At 36.3% G+C, this 18,979-nt stretch overlaps 3 protein-coding genes across 10 annotated transcripts; 1 reads left to right on the forward strand and 2 right to left on the reverse strand.

Moving 5' to 3' along the window:
• Positions 1–3,722: 3,722 nt before the first annotated feature.
• On the reverse strand, positions 3,723–8,293 carry LOC103426212 (isocitrate dehydrogenase [NADP]). Its single transcript, XM_029097074.2, has 16 exons — positions 7,981–8,293; positions 7,141–7,184; positions 6,918–7,027; positions 6,552–6,589; positions 6,355–6,432; positions 6,205–6,258; positions 6,029–6,130; positions 5,802–5,893; positions 5,602–5,705; positions 5,404–5,472; positions 5,194–5,309; positions 5,064–5,098; positions 4,811–4,953; positions 4,586–4,708; positions 4,350–4,463; positions 3,723–4,081 (listed from the first exon to the last, which is right to left on the reverse strand). Exons 1-15 carry the CDS (start codon positions 8,027–8,029, stop codon positions 4,382–4,384), a joined length of 1,239 nt encoding a protein of 412 aa, XP_028952907.1. The 5' UTR covers positions 8,030–8,293; the 3' UTR covers positions 3,723–4,081; positions 4,350–4,381.
• A 783-nt stretch (positions 8,294–9,076) lies between these two features.
• LOC103426249 (DNA repair protein recA homolog 1, chloroplastic-like) lies at positions 9,077–18,578 on the forward strand. Of its 8 annotated transcripts, none has more exons than XR_011577938.1 (7): positions 9,077–9,333; positions 9,409–9,484; positions 11,049–11,178; positions 11,752–11,856; positions 11,955–12,011; positions 17,550–17,621; positions 18,143–18,578. XR_011577938.1 is itself a non-coding variant. In XM_029097657.2 (5 exons), exons 1-4 carry the CDS (start codon positions 9,263–9,265, stop codon positions 11,826–11,828), a joined length of 354 nt encoding a protein of 117 aa, XP_028953490.1. In that variant the 5' UTR covers positions 9,077–9,262; the 3' UTR covers positions 11,829–11,856; positions 11,955–12,259. The 8 variants fall into 8 exon arrangements, 2 of the variants coding, with proteins under 2 accessions (XP_028953490.1, XP_028953491.1); XR_011577939.1 differs by having other exon boundaries at positions 17,554–17,621; XR_011577940.1 differs by having other exon boundaries at positions 11,752–11,852.
• Positions 10,464–10,977, reverse strand: LOC103405890 (large ribosomal subunit protein eL22z-like). Its single transcript, XM_070816992.1, has one exon. It carries the CDS (start codon positions 10,970–10,972, stop codon positions 10,595–10,597), a length of 378 nt encoding a protein of 125 aa, XP_070673093.1. The 5' UTR covers positions 10,973–10,977; the 3' UTR covers positions 10,464–10,594.
• Positions 18,579–18,979: the final 401 nt, after the last annotated feature.

Consider the following 18,979-nt stretch of genomic DNA (forward strand, 5'->3'; position numbering starts at 1 on the left):
TTTCCATTCACCCTAAAATTAGGTTAGAGGGGAATTTATGGAGAAATGAAAGAAATATGTGAACAAAGGCTTGAAAACAAAATTTTTAAAAAACGAGTGTTACCAAATGGAAAAGAGAGTACCACTAAACTGAAAAATAATTGGAAGATGGTCCAAGCTAGAATTTACATCCATTCCCACTGAAAAAAAATTGGGGCATTTGGTGATCACAATGATTAAGGCCAATTGAAATTTTGTAAGCTAAACCGTTCCCTGATTTAATTTAGTGAATCAAAGCCACCTACTATTCTTTGGGGGGTGTGCTATCCATACACCCCATTTTATTTTTCACACACTCCTTGTTAATTTATGTTCGTTGATCCTCTTCAATTCATCTGATCCGATGGTCGAAAAATAAAAAGGTGTGGAAGAAGTAAAAAGAGGTGTGGATATCACATTGCTTCTTTAAAGGGTAATATTAGGGAGGTCAGATTTTTAAACCAAATTTTGTAAATAAAATGAAGTAGTTGTTGATGATTGATTTATTACTCGTGTTAATTAATGTGTTTACTTTCTATAGGTGACAAATTATTTGATTTGCAAATTTGGTTTAAAATGTTAGTTTGAAACTTTGGTCTCCCTTGCATTTTCCTTTATTTGGGAACTTTAATGAAAAGCTCCCGGTATTATTCACTTTAACGAAAAAGCATATTTTTACACTAAAAAGTCAATCCTGGTACTATTCACTTTACCCTTTATTTTGTCCTTATCATTAAAACTCAAATTTTTCAAGCTATTTTCATTAGTTTTCCTTTATTTTTATATAACAATATTGAGAATGTGAGGAATTCAAATATTTTGTGCCCAAAATTCTTTATGACCTATCTCATTTGTTGACACTTGATTATTTATTTAAAACCCACTTAATAATGTTAACTCTTCAACTTATCTCATTAATAAAAAAATAAAAACTAAATATAAATTAGGAAAAATTAGTATCCGATCCCTAGTTTCTAATATTCATTAACTGAGACATTATCAGTTTTTAGATTTTGATCAAAGTTCCTAGCATTAATATATTAATGAAGTAAATGTCAGTTACATAATTTTTTAAAATAAAAATTAGTAATTGATTTAGGGTTTTAATACTCACATCCTTATTAAACTCCTAATTAATTTTCAATTCAAAACATTTCCAAAATATAAAAAATAAAATTAGATTAAGTTTGTACCCATTAATTTTTTATATGTACCATTCATATAATTATTCAATTTTTTCTAATCTTAAATGTACCATTCTTAAATATATCATTTTATTATCTGTAAAATGTACCTATTTTTACATAAAATTCATTCAATCTTTTTTCTAATCCATTTTTTTAACTTATATAGGTACATTCTTTGATTTGAGAATGTATCCATATCAAGTTTAATAGAAGAAATTTAAAAATGCTACTAAGCCTAACACACACACACACACACAGACAATATATTGGAGAATATAATTTATCTTTAATATTTTTTTATCCCATAAATTATGGGTTTTATTTAAAATTTCATTAATATAAATAACTATAAATTTCATTTTTAATTTAAAAAATTAGAAATACATTATTACATTAATGTCAGAGACTTCGATAAAAAACTGAAAACCACAAAGGTTTCATTAAAAAAACATTGATAATTAAAGATCGCATCCAAAGTCTTCCTATAAATTAAGTCAAATGAGCGTGTGTCACTCAACTAGATCGGGCAAAAAAGGCCATAAAAAGTTTTAGATACAGAAGATTTAAACTCGAATGTGAGTATTCAAGCTAAACTTCACAAAAGTCTGCATAATTAGTGAAAAATAACAGTAGATCGTAATTTAAGGCAACTAAGAATTTAATCATGAAAAGATATGGCAATTGTGATTGATGAGTCACCGTGATTGACTATATATCTAAGCCCAGTAGGATCCTCGTCGAATCCTCTTTGTAAGGATCCTCCAATCACATTCGTTCATCGTACATTGTGTGATAAAAAATTATTGTAATTTTTTTATTTAAAATTGAATATAAACAGTACCTGATAAAAGCTGATCGTATGATATACGATAAACGAATGTGATTAGAGGATTTTTGGTATCCTCACGAAGAGAATCTCCTCGCCCATCTAAGCCAACTAACCGTCTGTGTGATTTGTCTCATGAGTCATCATCCAACTTTTTTTTTTTTTTTTTTAAATAGATAAATAAATAAAAGTATCAGATTCGTAGGGTTTCGCTTCCAACAAGTACGAGAGAGAGGGATAGAGACTATCTCCATCAAGAATAATGTAAATTTGAATGAAGCCTCCTCAAAATAAATATCATCATAAGAAAGGTAGGTGTGGTTGATTTTAACCTCACTAGGTTCAACAACCTCAACTAACACTAGCATTAAACCTCAACTCATTTTTATATATTTATATATGTTGAAAATGCTGGTGGGTAGTGAATGCCCACAGTACTTTGGTAGAAGTTTTCAATGTCCATGCAGAGTGAAATGGAATTTGGAGATGCAGGAGATGGTATTGTCAAATGGGTGATGTAAATTTCAAAGTGCAGTTAATGCATTAGTTTGGAGTTGCTTTATAAATAGAGCACTCCGTATGCTTTCAAAAGATATAGAGAGAATATACAGAAGGAAAGAAAGATCAATAATATCATCTCTTCCTCCATTTTTTATTTGTTATCTTCTTGTGCTATCGTTTTAGTGTGACATTTTACACATGCCTCGCTCCATTTACTAAAAGGTTATCTGTCTAACTTTGACATATTTATAACAATATATGGATAATACAGGAGATCAAATTTATAAATTAAATATGTAAACCTGATAATGTGTTACGAATAAGAAATAAACATATTAATCCACACTTGAGTAATAATCCAATCATCGACTTTCATGTTATTTGGTTTAAAGATTTGGTCTTCCTAGCATAGCTCTTTATAAATTCTACAATAGTCTAGGTGAGTCCAATACCTATACGTAAGAAAGGCACCATGAGTTTAATTCGTATTACACTATTGATATGGGTGAGTTTTATATATTAAATGTAAGACCCATCTACTTTCTATTTTTCTTTATTTTATGATTTAGTTACATATATTTTTTGGATATGGATTGTCTGCCCTCCCATCCCATACCCTCCCCATGCCCTCCTATTTTTGTGGTCACGGTTAAACCACGTCAACATTTTATATTCCAATTACTTTTTGTCTTATTATTTTTATAAAAAAATAAATATAAAATGTTAACATGGCTTAACCGTGACCACAAAATATAGAAGGGCATGGAGAGGATATGAGATGGGAAGGACAGACGATCCAAGTCCTGTTTTTTCTCTTGTTATTTATTGTATAGGTTTGACACTCGCGAGTGCAGTATATCGAACTAAAATTATAACAATCAATCTCATAGCACTAAAACTTTCCAGCCCATTATAAGAGTTTATTCTTATATTATTGATGCTATATTTACGACATCCGGCGTATCAGTCAGGAGGCGGTTTCAGCATATCAACCGGGTTTTACATCACCCGGCATATCAGCCAAGATGTGCCTCACTGTGATCATCCATACAAACGTACTGGTCAAGCATATGTCAAGTTATCGACATATCCTTGGCGGACAGAGATCAATGGGTACGAACCATTGGCCATTATTTTTTGAAATGCATTTGCCAATGTTTGTTCAAATACTTAAACCAAGACTCGAGATAGAAACCAGGAACGAAGAATAGAAACCGGACTCGACAGTCTCCGACTCTCCGGTTAACGGACTTCAGACACTGTCTGTCCAAAGACGAACCAAACAAAAGATTATTCCTCAGTTAACTATGAAAAAAGTAGAAATTGCCGAAGCTTAGCAACTGATGTGGAGGTAAGAACATGCAAATGGGTAAGAGTCGAGAATCCAAATAGTGCACAAGAAACTAATACACTCAAGAAACAGATGAGTGTAAAATAACACCAGAAGGGAAAGTTTCCACCGCTCGTCTTCCCTTTTCCACCTCCCTGCCTTCCCCTTTTTCCGCCCTCCATTATTTCTTTCAAAATACAAGTCCACAGTTGCCTGTGCCTGAAACACAAATTAGAATCCATTAACTTCAAAAAATGAAAGAAAATGTTTGCACTAAATGAGAAAACTATTTCAATAAAACCAAAAAACGACGAGGGTAAGAATAATTTGTCAAGAAAACATTGGAATCGCAAGGAAATGAAGCAAGAAATTTAGATTGTGTATTAAAAATTCCCCTACAAACAGGCATTAGGTGACGTTACTTTCAATAAGATTATGATTATGATGTTAACTTTTAGAAACGGTGGAAAAACAGAAAGGAACTCACCTCCAATGCAAGTCTGAAAAATGCAGTGCTTCCTAGCAAGCAAGCTTAGCTTTCAGTTCCTCGGCCACAGCATCAATGAACTCTTCAGTGTTCAAGTAGTGGTTCCTAGCCAGCCTGCAGCACACGTAAGCATGTTATAAGTAAAATCACTGCTCATATAGAGGCACAGGAAAACACAACTCACATGGGCACAGAGACATAAATTATGAAGATAAAATAATCTATTAGACACTTACTTGGATCCGTGAAGAATTAGTGCAAGATCCTTGGTCATTTTCCCTGATTCCACAGTTCCAATACAAGCTTCTTCGAGTTTTTGAGTGAATTCCAAAAGTCTTGCATTGTCATCCAACTTAGCCCTATTACACAGACACATTTAAATTCAGATTTAATAACCTTTCCACGGAACACTAAGATATCAAAAAGGAGTGCTAACTTGGAAAACAATCTTTCTAATATACCTGTGTGCAAGCCCTCTTGTCCAAGCAAAGATGGAAGCAATGCTGTTTGTACTTGTTTCACCTCCCTTCTGGTGAACCCTGTAATGCCGAGTAACTGTACCGTGTGCAGCTTCAGCTTCAATAGTCTTTCCATCTGGGCACACCTGTACCCATGAAATACTCCAGTAAGTGAAGGACAAGGATTCACATGACAAAATAGGGAGCGAGGGATGGAGGGATAAATGCAAATACACATGAAACAGGTATAACATACCAGTACGGATGTCATCAATCCAAGAGATCCAAACCCTAAAATAGAACCACAAGTTAAAAACTGCAATCTCTCAGTATGCAAATCATTGATGAGACGAGACAAAAATTAGCAAAAGGGCAGTTGTACGAACCTTGAGCTAACATATCACTTTGCACATCTCCATCATAATTCTTGCATGCCCAAACATACGCACCATCACTTTTAAGTGCATAAGCCACCATATCATCAATGAGACGATGCTCATACCTTCCAATCCAATAGTATATAGTCAATAAAACAACACCATCTGACCTCAGGATATAAAATAAAATTGCCAGGCGTTTCAGTCCCTACTCCTTACCATATGCCAGCAGCATCAAACTTTGATTTCCAGTTAGCTTCATAAACTTCTTGAAATATGTCCTTGAATCTTATATCATGAACAAACAAAAATATAGATAGGTCAGAGAATGATAAGTACAAATGTTAAATCCTATTTTTTCTTTGTCGATTACAAATGTTAAATACTTAAAAACAGGGAAATTAAGAATCTGCATACCTTCCATCATACTTCTTCAGAATAGTATTTTTTGTGCTAAGATAAAGAGGCCACTTTTTCTCATAAGCAGTGGTCATGGAAGCCTCTGCAAAAGCACGGATGGACTGCATACCCAAGACCGATATACAATAAAAGGAACAGTCACTCACAGCAATCAATAAATTCTTTCAACAGAAACACGAAAGGATTAACAAACAAACCTCATCGGTGTTGTACATGGCCAATGCTACTCCCCCCTCCCCTGTAAAGTCGTACACGTCTAGCTCTGTCTTCTCATCCTTTCCTTCTGGCACTGCAAGCATTTATCAAGTAAAAACAAAGGAATTTAAGAACTATCATTTATCAAGAGAAACTTTGTACATATAATCGTACTAATCTACAGTGATGTACACAAATCTAATACTATCAAGCAAAGATAAATGTTTACCAAACACCAATTTCAGTTTCCCCGGTCCCTTAATGACTGCATCAGTTGCTCGATACTGATCACCAAAAGCATGTCTTCCAATGCATATTGGCTTTGTCCAGCCTGAAAAACAGAAAAAAAATAAGCATAGTTCTAGACCTACAAAAATATAGAACCACCATATGACATTATAATACCTGGGATAAGGCGAGGGATGTTTTTGCAAAGAATTGGTTCTCTGAAAACAGTACCTGTAGGAAAAAAAAAAACAATCAGCCATTGTAATTGCCAAAAAAAATAAAAAATTTGTTCAAAAGATGAGAATGTGAAGTTGCCAGTTCACTAACCATTCAAAATATTCCTAATGGTCCCGTTGGGACTCCTCCACATACTCTTCAAGCTAAACTCCTTCATACGAGCTTCATCTGTCAATTATGACAACAATATCATGACTTTTGTCAATCTCTCAGTGAAGACTGAAAATATTAATACAGGATCTAGAGTTCGAAAACAAATGCATGTATGATTCTTCAGTAGTGTATACCTGGAGTAATAGTCGCACACTTGATTGCTACATTATACCTAAAATACCAAGTGTTAGAGATGCGAAATGAATAGCAACATAAAATTTCCAAGCAAAAAGAGACTCTAGGCACTCATTATTCTTCTGTTTTTCCCTGGTAAAACATATATAGACACATGACGAGCATTGAATGCTCTCACCCTCCACCTCGTATTTTATAATGCATAGGAAGGAGGTGTTCATAAGGACAACAGTGTGCCATAAACAACTTTGTTTACTGCCTAATTACAATCCTGACTCACCAATACCAATGTAAAGATAAAAATAATGAATTCAGAAATAAATAGCCATCATAAGAACTTCTAAGCAGAGATGTGATAAACATACTTGAGAGTAGCCTCAGCACTTTCAACAGTAACCTTGTCATCAGTGGCATCACGATGAGGAAGGCCAAGGTCAAAGTACTTGATGTCCAATTCCACAAATGGTAAAATAAGCTGCAGATACAACAAAGAGAAAGAATCGTGTACGCAATAACCATCTTGATCAGAACAGTACGTAGTTACAAAATATAGCATAGGTGAAGCACTTAAGAGTATGATGTAGATACCTTGTCTTTAATGGATTTCCAGAAAACTCTTGTCATTTCGTCTCCTGAAACCACATATCAAAAGACAGATAGTATGAGAAAGAGTAAGGTCAAACTTCTTCGAATCTTCAACCCACGTACACAAGCGTATTAGTTTTGTAAAGTTAGATTTAAATGAAATCAACAAGTGTTTCATGCAGTGTGAGTATGAGTGTATCGTGCATTACGAGTTCTTGTGAGTATGAGTGTATCGTGCATTACGAGTTCTTCACACTTTCATGAGTTGAAAATAATTTCTTCGAATCTTTGAAACTTTTAACATATTTTCTTTACGAAAAACACTTGAAGTCTGAATCATTTATGCATCATCATAGTTCAATTCTTAAAGGCTAAAGCAATTACAGAATCTGCTAATATATAGATCAAACAAAATTCAATTTATAATACATATAAAAATTCAGCAAACAACCCTCCCAATTGAAATCAAGATTATTTTTTGTACAGATCAAATAACAAGTTAGAGCCGATTTTTTCAATTTCATGTTTTTGGGGGAAAAACAAATCATTTCTGGCAAATGCGTTTTCTTTCTGTAGCCTCAAAACAAAAGGGTTTTCGTTCTACCAACTTTTGAAGGAATAGAAAATGGAAAACAAAGGATGACAAAAATAAAAGTCACCACTTTGCGGAAGACAAGCAAACAAACATTTGGGGACGTAAAAAATTCATCTCAGAAAGTTATCAAGAAGAACCAGAACCAGAACGAAACAGAATCAGCAGATCAATCAGTTCAGTTAATCGGCGACGGAAACAAACAGATCGGAGGAAATACAATATACATATAGATGGAAGGGAAATCTCACCGTCCATCTCGACGATGGGGTTGGCAACCTTGATCTTCTGGAAAGCCATTGCTGCTTCTGTTCGTCCGGGGGTGGTTGATTGGAGTTGGAAGGGGTAGATATGTAGATAGGGAGGGAATGGAATTGGGATCGGCGACTCTTTAAAGTCACAGAGTCGCCCGCTGAGAGAGAGAAAGTGCCTTTTTTTTTTGCAAGTCTTTGAAAGTGAAAGGCAGGCAAAAACACTAAAACGAAGAAGCGTACGACACTCTCCCTTGTTGTTTTATTTATACCGGGAGTTGTGAACCAATACTCAACTGACAACTCTTGTTTTTGTTTTTTCTTATTTATTATTATTTTTAATTCTTTTGGTCACTGGTGATTGGTGATTGGTCATTGGGCTGATCCACCTACCGGCTTGACCGACATATACTGGGAGTTTGAACCAATATTCAACTGGGAACTTTTGTTTTTGTTTTTTCTTATTTATTATTATTTTTAATTCTTTTGGTCATTGGTATCCACCTACCGGCTTTACAAGAGATTTTTTATACGATCGTCGCATGAGATAGTATATAACTCGTCTTTATATAAATAGTGGGTTATATGTGTTAAAATTTTAATAATTTAAAAATTAAAAATTTTCACCACTTGCATAAAAATACGTGATGTATCATCCGTGTCCCCGTCACAACTAAAAATTTCTCTAGCTTTACCCACATATTGTACCACAAATTTTATGCTGTTTTTAAAATAATTGAAAACGTTTTTACCGAAAATAATTTTAAAACCAATCATTAATGAAAATTCAAGTTGATTTGAAAAAAACTGATTGGAGCATTACAAACTGTCTATCTATTTCTTGACAAAATGATCTTAGTTTTAATTCAATTTTTTTGTAAAGATGATCTTTATCGAGTGATTTATAATATTAACAACTTCAATCATAAGCACGAAGTATTTTTGACCTTAAGAAGCCAAGCTCTTCTTCTTTCAAAATGCACTTCAAGTGCTTTTAAAACGCCCAAACACTTTTATCAAAAACACTTCCACCCATTTTAAGTGACATCGTGGTATTAAGACTTTATGTCACGAGTTAGAATCTTTACCTTTTGGTTTCATTTTTGCGCCTTTTCGCCTCTATCTTCGTTTTTGCTTCCCAAAAGCAGAAAAGTGCTTTTGAAGGGGCATCGGTGATTACTCACAAACACGAATGCAGAAAGACTAAAACTTTGAGCTAAAAGTAGATAAACTCTGATTACCAAAGTGCTTTTTATTTCAGCAAAAGGCACTGGAAGCAGCCATGAATGATATAAATGGCTCATTTGGGAAGGGAAGTGTTACAAGATTAGGAAGTGCTGGTGGAGCCTTGGTGTACGTGCTTCTTATCTCCTTGCCATATCATATCACTGCTAATGTAGATTATCTAAAACTCTGTTGGTTTTGCAGTGAAACTTTTCCCAGTGGCTGCTTGACATTAGACCTTGCCTTAGGTGGTGGCCTTCCAAAAGGGAGAATTGTGGAGGTATGTCCCCATTGTATGCTTTCATGCTTGCTAAGTTACACTTACACTTGCATCCGGTCGGGATTGGAATTGGATGCTGTTCTTCATGCTGTTCTACGTGTGGAGAGGTTTTGTTAGGCCCAAAGACCAATTTCTGATTTTCCTTCCTTTTGCTTTTCATGATCGAAGACGGGTTTGTTTCATTAGAAAAATTGATTAGCTAACTGCTGTGCGAGATGTTTATTTGATAATTTGATATAGAATATCTGGTAATGTTCTTGTCAAACTAGTCTGCCCCTGCAGTTACTGGATCCACAAGTGTAATCAATTGGTATGTAATGCAGACCATAGAATCCTGGAAATTCAGGATCCTGTGAAAGGATTCAAGAAAACAATAGAAAAGGAAAAACGAACAACGAACAACTGTAGACAAAAAATCTGGAGTGAGGAAAGAACTAGACAATCAACGAGAGCAGAATTAATTGCTAGTAGGTCCTATACTTATGACTTTAGCACTATAAAGCCAATCAAAGAGAAGTAAACAGCTCAAAGAATACATTCATAAGTCAAGTTTTAAAATTTTGTTTTATTTTTATTTTTGTGTAAGAGCCAAAAAGATGGTTAATTTATCGACAAGTGCAACCATCATGATTACTTATAGTTTTTAATAAAGACACAATCACCCAATAAACTGCTATTCTTTAGTTAGCAAAGTTTATTTCAACTATTAAAGCATCAAGTGGTTCGTCCATATTGCTTAAGCACTATTGCAGCTCAATACTTTGGCATGATATGCGGTGGTGGGTGATCTTGACATACTACTTAAGCTTTATGGTCATGTGAAAATTTCTCCTAATGACTTTCATTGTGTTAAACGGATTGGAGTAGTGTAGGAATAGTTTTCTCAACTTTCGTCTGGAATCTTTAGTTTCTGGTTACTTTTTTTTTTTTTTTTTTTTATTTTTTTTTATTTTTTTTTTTTATTTTAGAAGAAGCTTAATTTCATAGGAAGTATCAATCATGAAACAAGCTAAAACAGAAGTTGATAGATAAGACAGGTTAAAAAACAAAAGACGGTCTAAAGAACAACTAAGACCAACCGGTAATGCCACAAAACAGGAGACAAAGTGCTTAGTCTTCCTCCTCACCCTCGTTCTCAGCAATGTTGAAGTATCTCAATTCATAAACATTGCGGTCCTTGTTGGATGCAATCACGCGAAGCCAATCCCTCACGTTGTGCTTCTTCAAGTACTTCTTTGTCAAGTATTTAAGATACCTTTTGGAAAAGTTGGAGTCGGAGGTGACGGTGATCTTGTTCTTCTCGCGGGAGACGGTGACGGAGTCACCGAGAGCACCGGCCTTGCCGCCGACCTTGATGCGCTCCTGGAGGAACTTCTCCAGTGAGGCGATGTCCATGATCTTATCCTCCACCGGCTTCGCGCAGTCTATCGTGAACGAAGCTCCCTTCTTCTTCCCTCCCTTCGTCCCTGCTGCCGCCCCACGACTCATCTTTAGTTTCTGGTTACTGAATACTGGCTTCTTTCTTCTCTGGACCAACATTTAGCTTTTTAATGGTAATATGCAGAAACTTGGAGGAAATGCTATGCTTGTTGATGCAGAACATGCTTTTGATCCAGCATATTCAAAAGCACTGGGAGTAGATGTAGAAAATCTGATTGTCTGTCAGCCTGATCATGGAGAAATGGCACTTGAGAGTAATATTTCTTTTCTTGTCTGCATGTTTGTGGGCATTTTTTTCTTTCTTTTTCTTCTGGAAAATGCTTGTTTGCGGGAACTTATGCCATTATCTTATCTGTGTTGATTCTGTCTCGGCACTCACTCCACGAGCAGAGATTGAAGTAACCTTCTCTTTATCTTGTAGTTATAAATTTTAGATATGCAATTTCACATATCTCACTTTCTGATCTTGCTACGTATAGGGTGACTTAATATTTTTAAATCAAATAAGATATAAGGTAGTTTCAATTAATTTTGTTTATATCTTCTCTTTTGTGGATGGTACATACTTGAATTCATTGAAACAAGATTGAGTGCATATGTCTAAGGAACTGAGTTTGAGCATTAAAGTTTTGACATATTGATGATGACATATATCTGGATCCATTGCAATAAATGATATTGAGTACCTTGGTCTAAGCTGCTGAGCCTGCGTCAATCATTTTTCAAATGTATATGATTGTAATTGTTTCTCAGTTTGCTTTATTAGTTGTTATTTCCCTAATCACAATTATTTGACTTTTAATTGACTAATTCCTTCATTTTGCAAGATTGGTGTATATTATGGGAATCCAGAAGTGACATCTGGAGGAATTGCATTAAAATTCTTTGCCTCAGTTCGGCTTGAAATACGTTCTACAGGGAAGATAAAGTCTGTAAGCACAATAGCCACTTTTTTTTTCATTTCATAATAGTGATTTTATAGAGTTTGATCTATATTGTTTCTCATAGAACATACTTCTGTACTGAGTAGGTAAAGGGAGATGAAGAAATTGGGGTTCGGGTTCGTGTAAGAGTGCAAAAGAGTAAGGTAACTTTGAGTACATCAGAATCACTTCTGCATCCGTAAGGCTTGTGCACCATGCATAGAAGGAACGCTTCTATTGTTAACTTAATGATTACTTGAAGCTGTTGTTGCAGTTTTACTAGAACTTTTGAACTGGTTTAAAGTATGAAAATGTGACAGTTTCTTATATATTGTTTGAAATGGTACCAGGCATATTGTTTTTTGTTGATAAAGATTGAAACTTGAATAAAGGTTTGACGAAATTTTGTGTTTGTTTTGGCTCGAGAGAAAACAGAAGAGCAAGAGTCACTTTGTATATTTTCTTGATATCCAAAAAACAAATTACAAAGACTATATCTTTTTGTTTCACAGCCGGTCTAAAAACCAGAACCTACATCTAGAGGCCTAGTACTCTTCTCCGATCATAAATGGTTATCAGAGGATATCATCCATCCACTTGGAGGAAGATGAGAATGCTCAGTACAAATAAAAGATAAAACACCAGCTGTAATCTTTCTAAAAACAGGGGAAGAAACTAGCTGTTGAAAATTAAAAAGCTCCTTCTAATTTTAGTAAGGTCTTCATTTCTTCACACTTTCCTGCTTCCTTTTGACTTCATCTGCAGGATTACCTTCTGCAGGATACCTCTAAAGCAAGGAGGCAGCTTAATTCTCAACAGCCTCTCCTAAGCTGCTTACTGGCTTTACTCCTAACTTCATCCTCAAGTAATTGAATCGATCTTTAGGCAAGGCTTTAGTAAATATGTCTGCAAGTTGTTCTTCACTTCTGCAGAACTTCACATTAATCACACCTTCTTGTAGTGCTTCCCTTATAAAATGAAACTTCCTATTTATGTGTCTGGTTTTCTGGTGAAAGACAGGATTTTTCACCATGGAGATTGCAGACATGTTGTCACAGAATAAGGGTGTTGCATCAGCTTGCATTTCTCCAAAATCATCGAGTACAAATCTTAGCCAAATAGCCTGGGCCGTGGCTTCTGCTGCTGAGACATACTCGGCCTCTGCAGTTGATAAAGCAACTGTATTTTGCTTCACAGACGCCCAAGAGAAAATCCCACTACCAAAGCTAAAAGCATATCCTGAGGTGCTCCTGCAATCATCCTCACTCCCTGCCCAGTCTGCATCACAGAATCCTACAAGGATTGCATCACTATCTTTTGCATACTCAATTCCATAGCTCAGCGTGCCTTGCACATATCTCAGAACCCTCCTTGCAACTCCAAAATGTTTCTTTGTAGGACCATTCATGAACCTTGACAACAAACTAGCAGCATACATCAAATCTGGTCTAGTTGCTGTCAAATACAAAAGACTGCCCACAATTTTCCTGTACATGGTTTCATCTGCCAATTCACTTCCATCTACCTTCTTGAGCTTCTCACCAGTAGGCAGAGGAATGGAGACAGGTTTGCAGTCTTCAAGACCAAACCTCACAAGTAATGATTTTGCATACTTGCTTTGATGAATAAATACACCATTTTCAGTTTGTAGGATTCCCATTCCTAGAAAATGATGGAGTAAGCCTAAATCCGACATCTCATACTTCTGCATCATCTCCATTTTGAACTCACTGAGTAGTGTTTTGCTGCTTCCAGTATACACAATGTCATCAACATATATTGAGACAATAAGGATACCACCTTCTTCATCGGACTTGGTGTACAAAGTAGCTTCACTTGTGCTTCTGATGAAATTGCAGCTGGTGAGATATGCATCAATCTCACTATACCAGGCTCTAGGTGCCTGTTTTAAACCATACAAGGCCTTCCTTAATTTGTAGACCTTATGACAAGCATTTTTAACTTCAAAACCTTCAGGTTGTTCAATGTATACCTCTTCTTCAAGTATGCCATTTAAAAACGCAGATTTCACATCTAGTTGGAATAGTTTCCACCCTTTTTGTGCAGCCAAAGCTATAAGGGTCCTAATTGTATCCAACCTTGCCACTGGTGCAAAGGTCTCATTGTAATCGATTCCGGGCTTTTGTGCATACCCTTTTGCCACCAGTCTAGCCTTGTGCTTCTGAACTGTTCCATCTAGATTTAATTTAGTTTTGAACACCCATCTCACCCCAATAACAGGCTTATCCGTGGGTCTATCAACTAGCTGCCAAGTGTCATTCTTTTCAATCATATCGATTTCTGCATTCATAGCTTCTTGCCATGCTTGATCCTGTGCTGCTTCTTGATAATCTTCTGGTTCAACAAAACTCATGTGACATCTAGCATATATCTCTTCTAGACTCCTTAGTTTTACAGGTGTTGAACTAGGAGTTGAGTTTTGACTTAGTGATTCACTTCGGCTAGTTGATGCACTGGTTGGGCTCGAACTTGGTTGAGAGCTTTGAGCAGTCTCAACCTGAGTCTCATTTGGACTTTCCTGCACATCACCACCATGTGTTTGATTCTCAAATACTAGGGACATCACAGGTGTTTCAACTTGCCTGTATTCCCAACTCCAACACTGATCCTCATTGAATACAACACTCCTGGAGAGGATTATTTTCTTGGACTGCAGGTCATAAACTCTATACCCTTTTTCGCAGCTTCCATACCCCATAAAGATACCTTTTCTTGCCTTTTCATCAAACTTTTTTCTTAGCTGTGAAGGTATGTGTGTATAGCATATGCATCCGAACATTCTCAAATGTTTTATGCCTGGTTTTCTACCTGTGAAGGCTTCAAATGGAGTCTTGCCCTTCACTGAGGTTGTGGGACATCTATTCTGCAAGTATACTGCAGCTCCAACTGCTTCAGCCCAAAAAACTACAGGGATATTCTTCTCGGCCATCATTGACCTTGCCATTTCACCAATGGTTCTATTCCTTCTTTCAGCAACTCCATTTTGCTGAGGGGAATATGCAACTGTTAATTGCCTCTCCATTCCAGTGTTAGAACAGAAATCTAAGAATTCATGAGATGTATATTCACCTCCCATGTCACTTCGCAGCTTCTTAATCTTGAAACCACTTTGTAGCTCCACAAAGGCTTTAAATTTTTTAAATACATTGAACACATCAGATTTGTTTCTAAGAAAGTACACCCAGCACATTCTTGAATAGTCATCGATGAATGTGATGAAGTACCTGTTCCCACCAATGGATTCATTTTGCATTGGTCCACAGACATCAGTATGTACCAATTCTAGTGGATGGCTTGCTCTCCATGCTTTCTCCTTATCAAATGGTTCTCTGTGCATTTTTCCAGCAATACAACTCTCACAGATTTCATTCATTTCTGATAGCTCGGGTAAACCAAGTACCATTCCCTCTCTTTGCAATTTTTTTAGGTTGTCAAAACTCAAGTGACCCAGCCTTTTATGCCAGATCCATGACCCTTCTTCAATTGAAGCTCTTTTAGCTACTGGATTTATAGATTCCAAGGACAATGGAAAGCACCTATTTCCAGCCATAGTTACCTTGGCTACCACATTTTCAAGATTGCTGTCATCAAAGATTATAGCCATATTACCACCAAACAGGACATAGTAACCGTGTTCCATCATTTGACCAACACTCAAGAGATTTTCATCTAATCCTGGAACTAACAGAACTTCATTAATGTATCTCTTCCCATGCTTTGTATCTACTACAAGTGTTCCCTTGCCTGTAGCTTGAACCAGATCGCCAGTCCCCATTTTAACTTTGCAGGTAATTGATCTGTCAAGATTTAGTAGCAAAGACTCTTGAGAAGTCATGTGGTTGCTGCAGGCACTATCAACAAACCACACGGATCTGTCCTGAGATGTTGATGCTGCGTGACAGGCATAGAACATTGTGCCATTGGTCACACCTTCCTCTTTTGCATAGTTAGCAACCTGTTTGTCATTGTTACAATCCTTTGCAGTGTGTCCAAATCTGCCACACTTGCCACATTTTGGTTTTCCCTTATACCTACAAATGCCAAAATGATATTTATCACAAGTTTGACATTGTGGTTTCATGACACCTTGACTACTGCTTCCTTGTTTGCTTTGAAAAGTGCTTCTATTTCCCCAACTTCCACCATTTTGATTGTTCCAACTAGAGTTACCATTGCCATTCCAGTTACTGCTTTGTGACCAATTTCTTCCTTTCTTGTTTTGTTGCCATTTATGGTTCTGTTTACTCTGTGCACCTTTATAACTTCCACTAGTACTACCATGAACACTACCTCCAATCTTTAGACTACTAAATGCCCTCTCAGTACCAGTAACCTTGTCCCTTTCATCATGCAGGTCTTCCCTTTTATCATAGACTTTAACCGAGGCCAAGACTTCCTCAACCCTTATAACATCCAGATCTCTTGTCTCCTCTATTATAGACACTATGGATTTGTATCTTCTATTTAAGCTCATTAATAGCTTCTGCACAATCCTTTTCTCAGGCACATCCTCACCTAGTGATTTCAGATTATTCACTATCTCAAAAAACCTAGCCAAGTAGTCATCTAAGGGTTCACCATCATGCATTCTCAGATATTCAAACTCAGCTCTAATGGCTTGAAGTTTAACAGCTCTTACCTTTTTGTCTCCTCTGAACTCTCTTCTCAGAATTTCCCAAGCTCCTTTAGCAGTCTTCTCATTTCTGATGCGAGGGAAGAGCTCATCAGTTATGGCTCCCTGAATGAGGCTTAACGCCTTGGCGTTTTTTATTCTGTCTTCTTTGGAGATAGTGGGTGCTTCTACTGGAGTGTGCTCAGCCTCACTTCCTTCATCTACAGAACCTTCTTCCTCCTCGGGAGTCTGCTGCGGCTGTATTCCGAGTTCTATCACATCCCATAGATCATGTGCTATGAGGATTGTTTCCATTTTGACAGCCCAAAAATCGTAGTTTGCACCATCAAACTGTGGAGTTCGTAAATCTCCACCGGAAGAACTCGATCCCACCATTTCTTAGTGAGTATCAGTGAATCAACCAACAAAGGAACCACCTTTAAGATTTTCTGGGTTTCCTTCGGAGCTAGATCTCACCCACAGTATCACGCCCTTCTTCGGAATCAGACCAAGAGCTCTGATACCATGTTTGAAATGGTACCAGGCATATTGTTTTTTGTTGATAAAGATTGAAACTTGAATAAAGGTTTGACGAAATTTTGTGTTTGTTTTGGCTCGAGAGAAAACAGAAGAGCAAGAGTCACTTTGTATATTTTCTTGATATCCAAAAAACAAATTACAAAGACTATATCTTTTTGTTTCACAGCCGGTCTAAAAACCAGAGACTACATCTAGAGGCCTAGTACTCTTCTCCGATCATAAATGGTTATCAGAGGATATCATCCATCCACTTGGAGGAAGATGAGAATGCTCAGTACAAATAAAAGATTAAACACCAGCTGTAATCTTTCTAAAAACAGGGGAAGAAACTAGCTGTTGAAAATTAAAAAGCTCCTTCTAATTTTAGTAAGGTCTTCATTTCTTCACACTTTCCTGCTTCCTTTTGACTTCATCTGCAGGATTACCTTCTGCAGGATACCTCTAAAGCAAGGAGGCAGCTTAATTCTCAACATATATTTGGTCTAATTTCTCAGATTTTATTTTTTTATTTTTTATTTTTATCAAAAAGTTAGGACAAGGAAGAGACAAAGCATTGCAGTACTTAAGAGAGAACCCTCTTCTTCTTGATGAAATAGAGAAGGTGGTCTTTCTGATTTCTCATATTAACTGAAACTTGATGCTATACTCCAGATTTTTTACTTAATCAATACATTGTTTCTGGTTGTGTATTTCGAGTGGTCAAGTAACCTGCATTGTTTGGACGGTATACTTTGCTTCGTTTTCGTTCAGTATGTGAAAGGAATAAAATGAAAATGTGGTTATCATATGCCGTCAATACTGTGAATTATGAATTTATGAACATAATATGATGGTCGAGTTCAACATATTAATGTATGTAACAAGACAAGAGGCAAGTCCTATCCCTAATTCATCATACTATGTTTTCAAATAGTCACAAAAATTTATTGAGGAAAGTTGGTGCTATTATCTGTTTTGAGGGGAACTAGGAGTAAATGTACAAAACCTCAATGTTCATACGTTTTAATGAAATATTCAATGTTGTCTTTGCGTGAATTTCATAGTTATCTTTGAAGGTGGGATATGAAATGGAGTGTGCTGTCTTTTAGGAAGAAACTCAACAGTTCTTAAACGTACATGCAGATAGTTCGCTCCATGATGATAGATGGAACCGGACAAGTAGGCTCATTTCAGACAAGTAACTTGCCAATTCCCCAACACAAAGAAGAGGATTTCGAAGATATCCAATGAGGAGAAAGGGATTCGGTGTTTTCACTGTTTTCTGTTCTGGATCAAGGTAAAAGAAGTTTCGGATATTGCAAAGGAACAGCATCAATTTGCTCCACTCTCTCCGCATCAAATGCAAGACCGGGGATTTTGACAAGTTGACATCAGTTCAGTTCCAGACCAAAAATGTTGGCAGACATAAAGGAAGTATACTCCTTTTGTAATTTTGTGAGAACATAAATTTATGGGGTAGGAGGAGATGTGGGTCGGGCGATGGGTCGTCTTTCGAACTAACAGGCTTATTTGCCAATTTGAGTTGTTATTTCGTTGGTATGATATCATTCATCAAGTATTTGCTTTCACGTTCACATAAAGCATGCGTTTGATAGATGACGTGACAAATGTAGACTCCACATATTTGTTTACGTGGCTATCAAATTTGTCACATCATCATTTAACAGTTAAATTGACAGAAAATTTAATGCAGGTTTGAAATTTCAATGGATTTGTAAGTTGATGTATGACATTACAATATTCAAAAGATGAGATTTGAGTTTTTTGTATGACCTAAAGTTGAGGTGGTAAAATGTAATTTGCCCATCTTTTTTCTTAATCATTTTCAAACTTTCGATTTCCTTGACGCCTAATTAGGTATTGGTAATGACTCAAATCGTCATAAAACTGTCAAAGTATACAGTTCATCGAGTTCCAACGTTTCCATTAGCATTTGAATCGAGGTTCGACACTGATGAA

This window comes from Malus domestica, chromosome 17, assembly GCF_042453785.1.
Source record: "Malus domestica chromosome 17, GDT2T_hap1".
NCBI lineage: Eukaryota > Viridiplantae > Streptophyta > Magnoliopsida > Rosales > Rosaceae > Malus > Malus domestica.

What these genes read in the sequence shown, in the direction of transcription:
- LOC103426212 (XM_029097074.2), bottom strand. Translation starts at nt 8,029, where the DNA reads ATGGCTTTCCAGAAGATCAAGGTTGCCAACCCCATCGTCGAGATGGAC. An exon ending in CCCCATCGTCGAGATGGACG is followed by an intron (nt 7,185 to 7,980) that starts GTGAGATTTCCC and finishes ATGTGGTTTCAG; the next exon opens with GAGACGAAATGACAAGAGTT. An exon ending in GTGTGCGACTATTACTCCAG is followed by an intron (nt 6,433 to 6,551) that starts GTATACACTACT and finishes CATAATTGACAG; the next exon opens with ATGAAGCTCGTATGAAGGAG.
- LOC103426249 (XM_029097657.2), top strand. Translation starts at nt 9,263, where the DNA reads ATGAATGATATAAATGGCTCATTTGGGAAGGGAAGTGTTACAAGATTA. An exon ending in CAAAAGGGAGAATTGTGGAG is followed by an intron (nt 9,485 to 11,048) that starts GTATGTCCCCAT and finishes GGTAATATGCAG; the next exon opens with AAACTTGGAGGAAATGCTAT. An exon ending in TGGAGAAATGGCACTTGAGA is followed by an intron (nt 11,179 to 11,751) that starts GTAATATTTCTT and finishes TCATTTTGCAAG; the next exon opens with ATTGGTGTATATTATGGGAA.
- LOC103405890 (XM_070816992.1), bottom strand. Translation starts at nt 10,972, where the DNA reads ATGAGTCGTGGGGCGGCAGCAGGGACGAAGGGAGGGAAGAAGAAGGGA.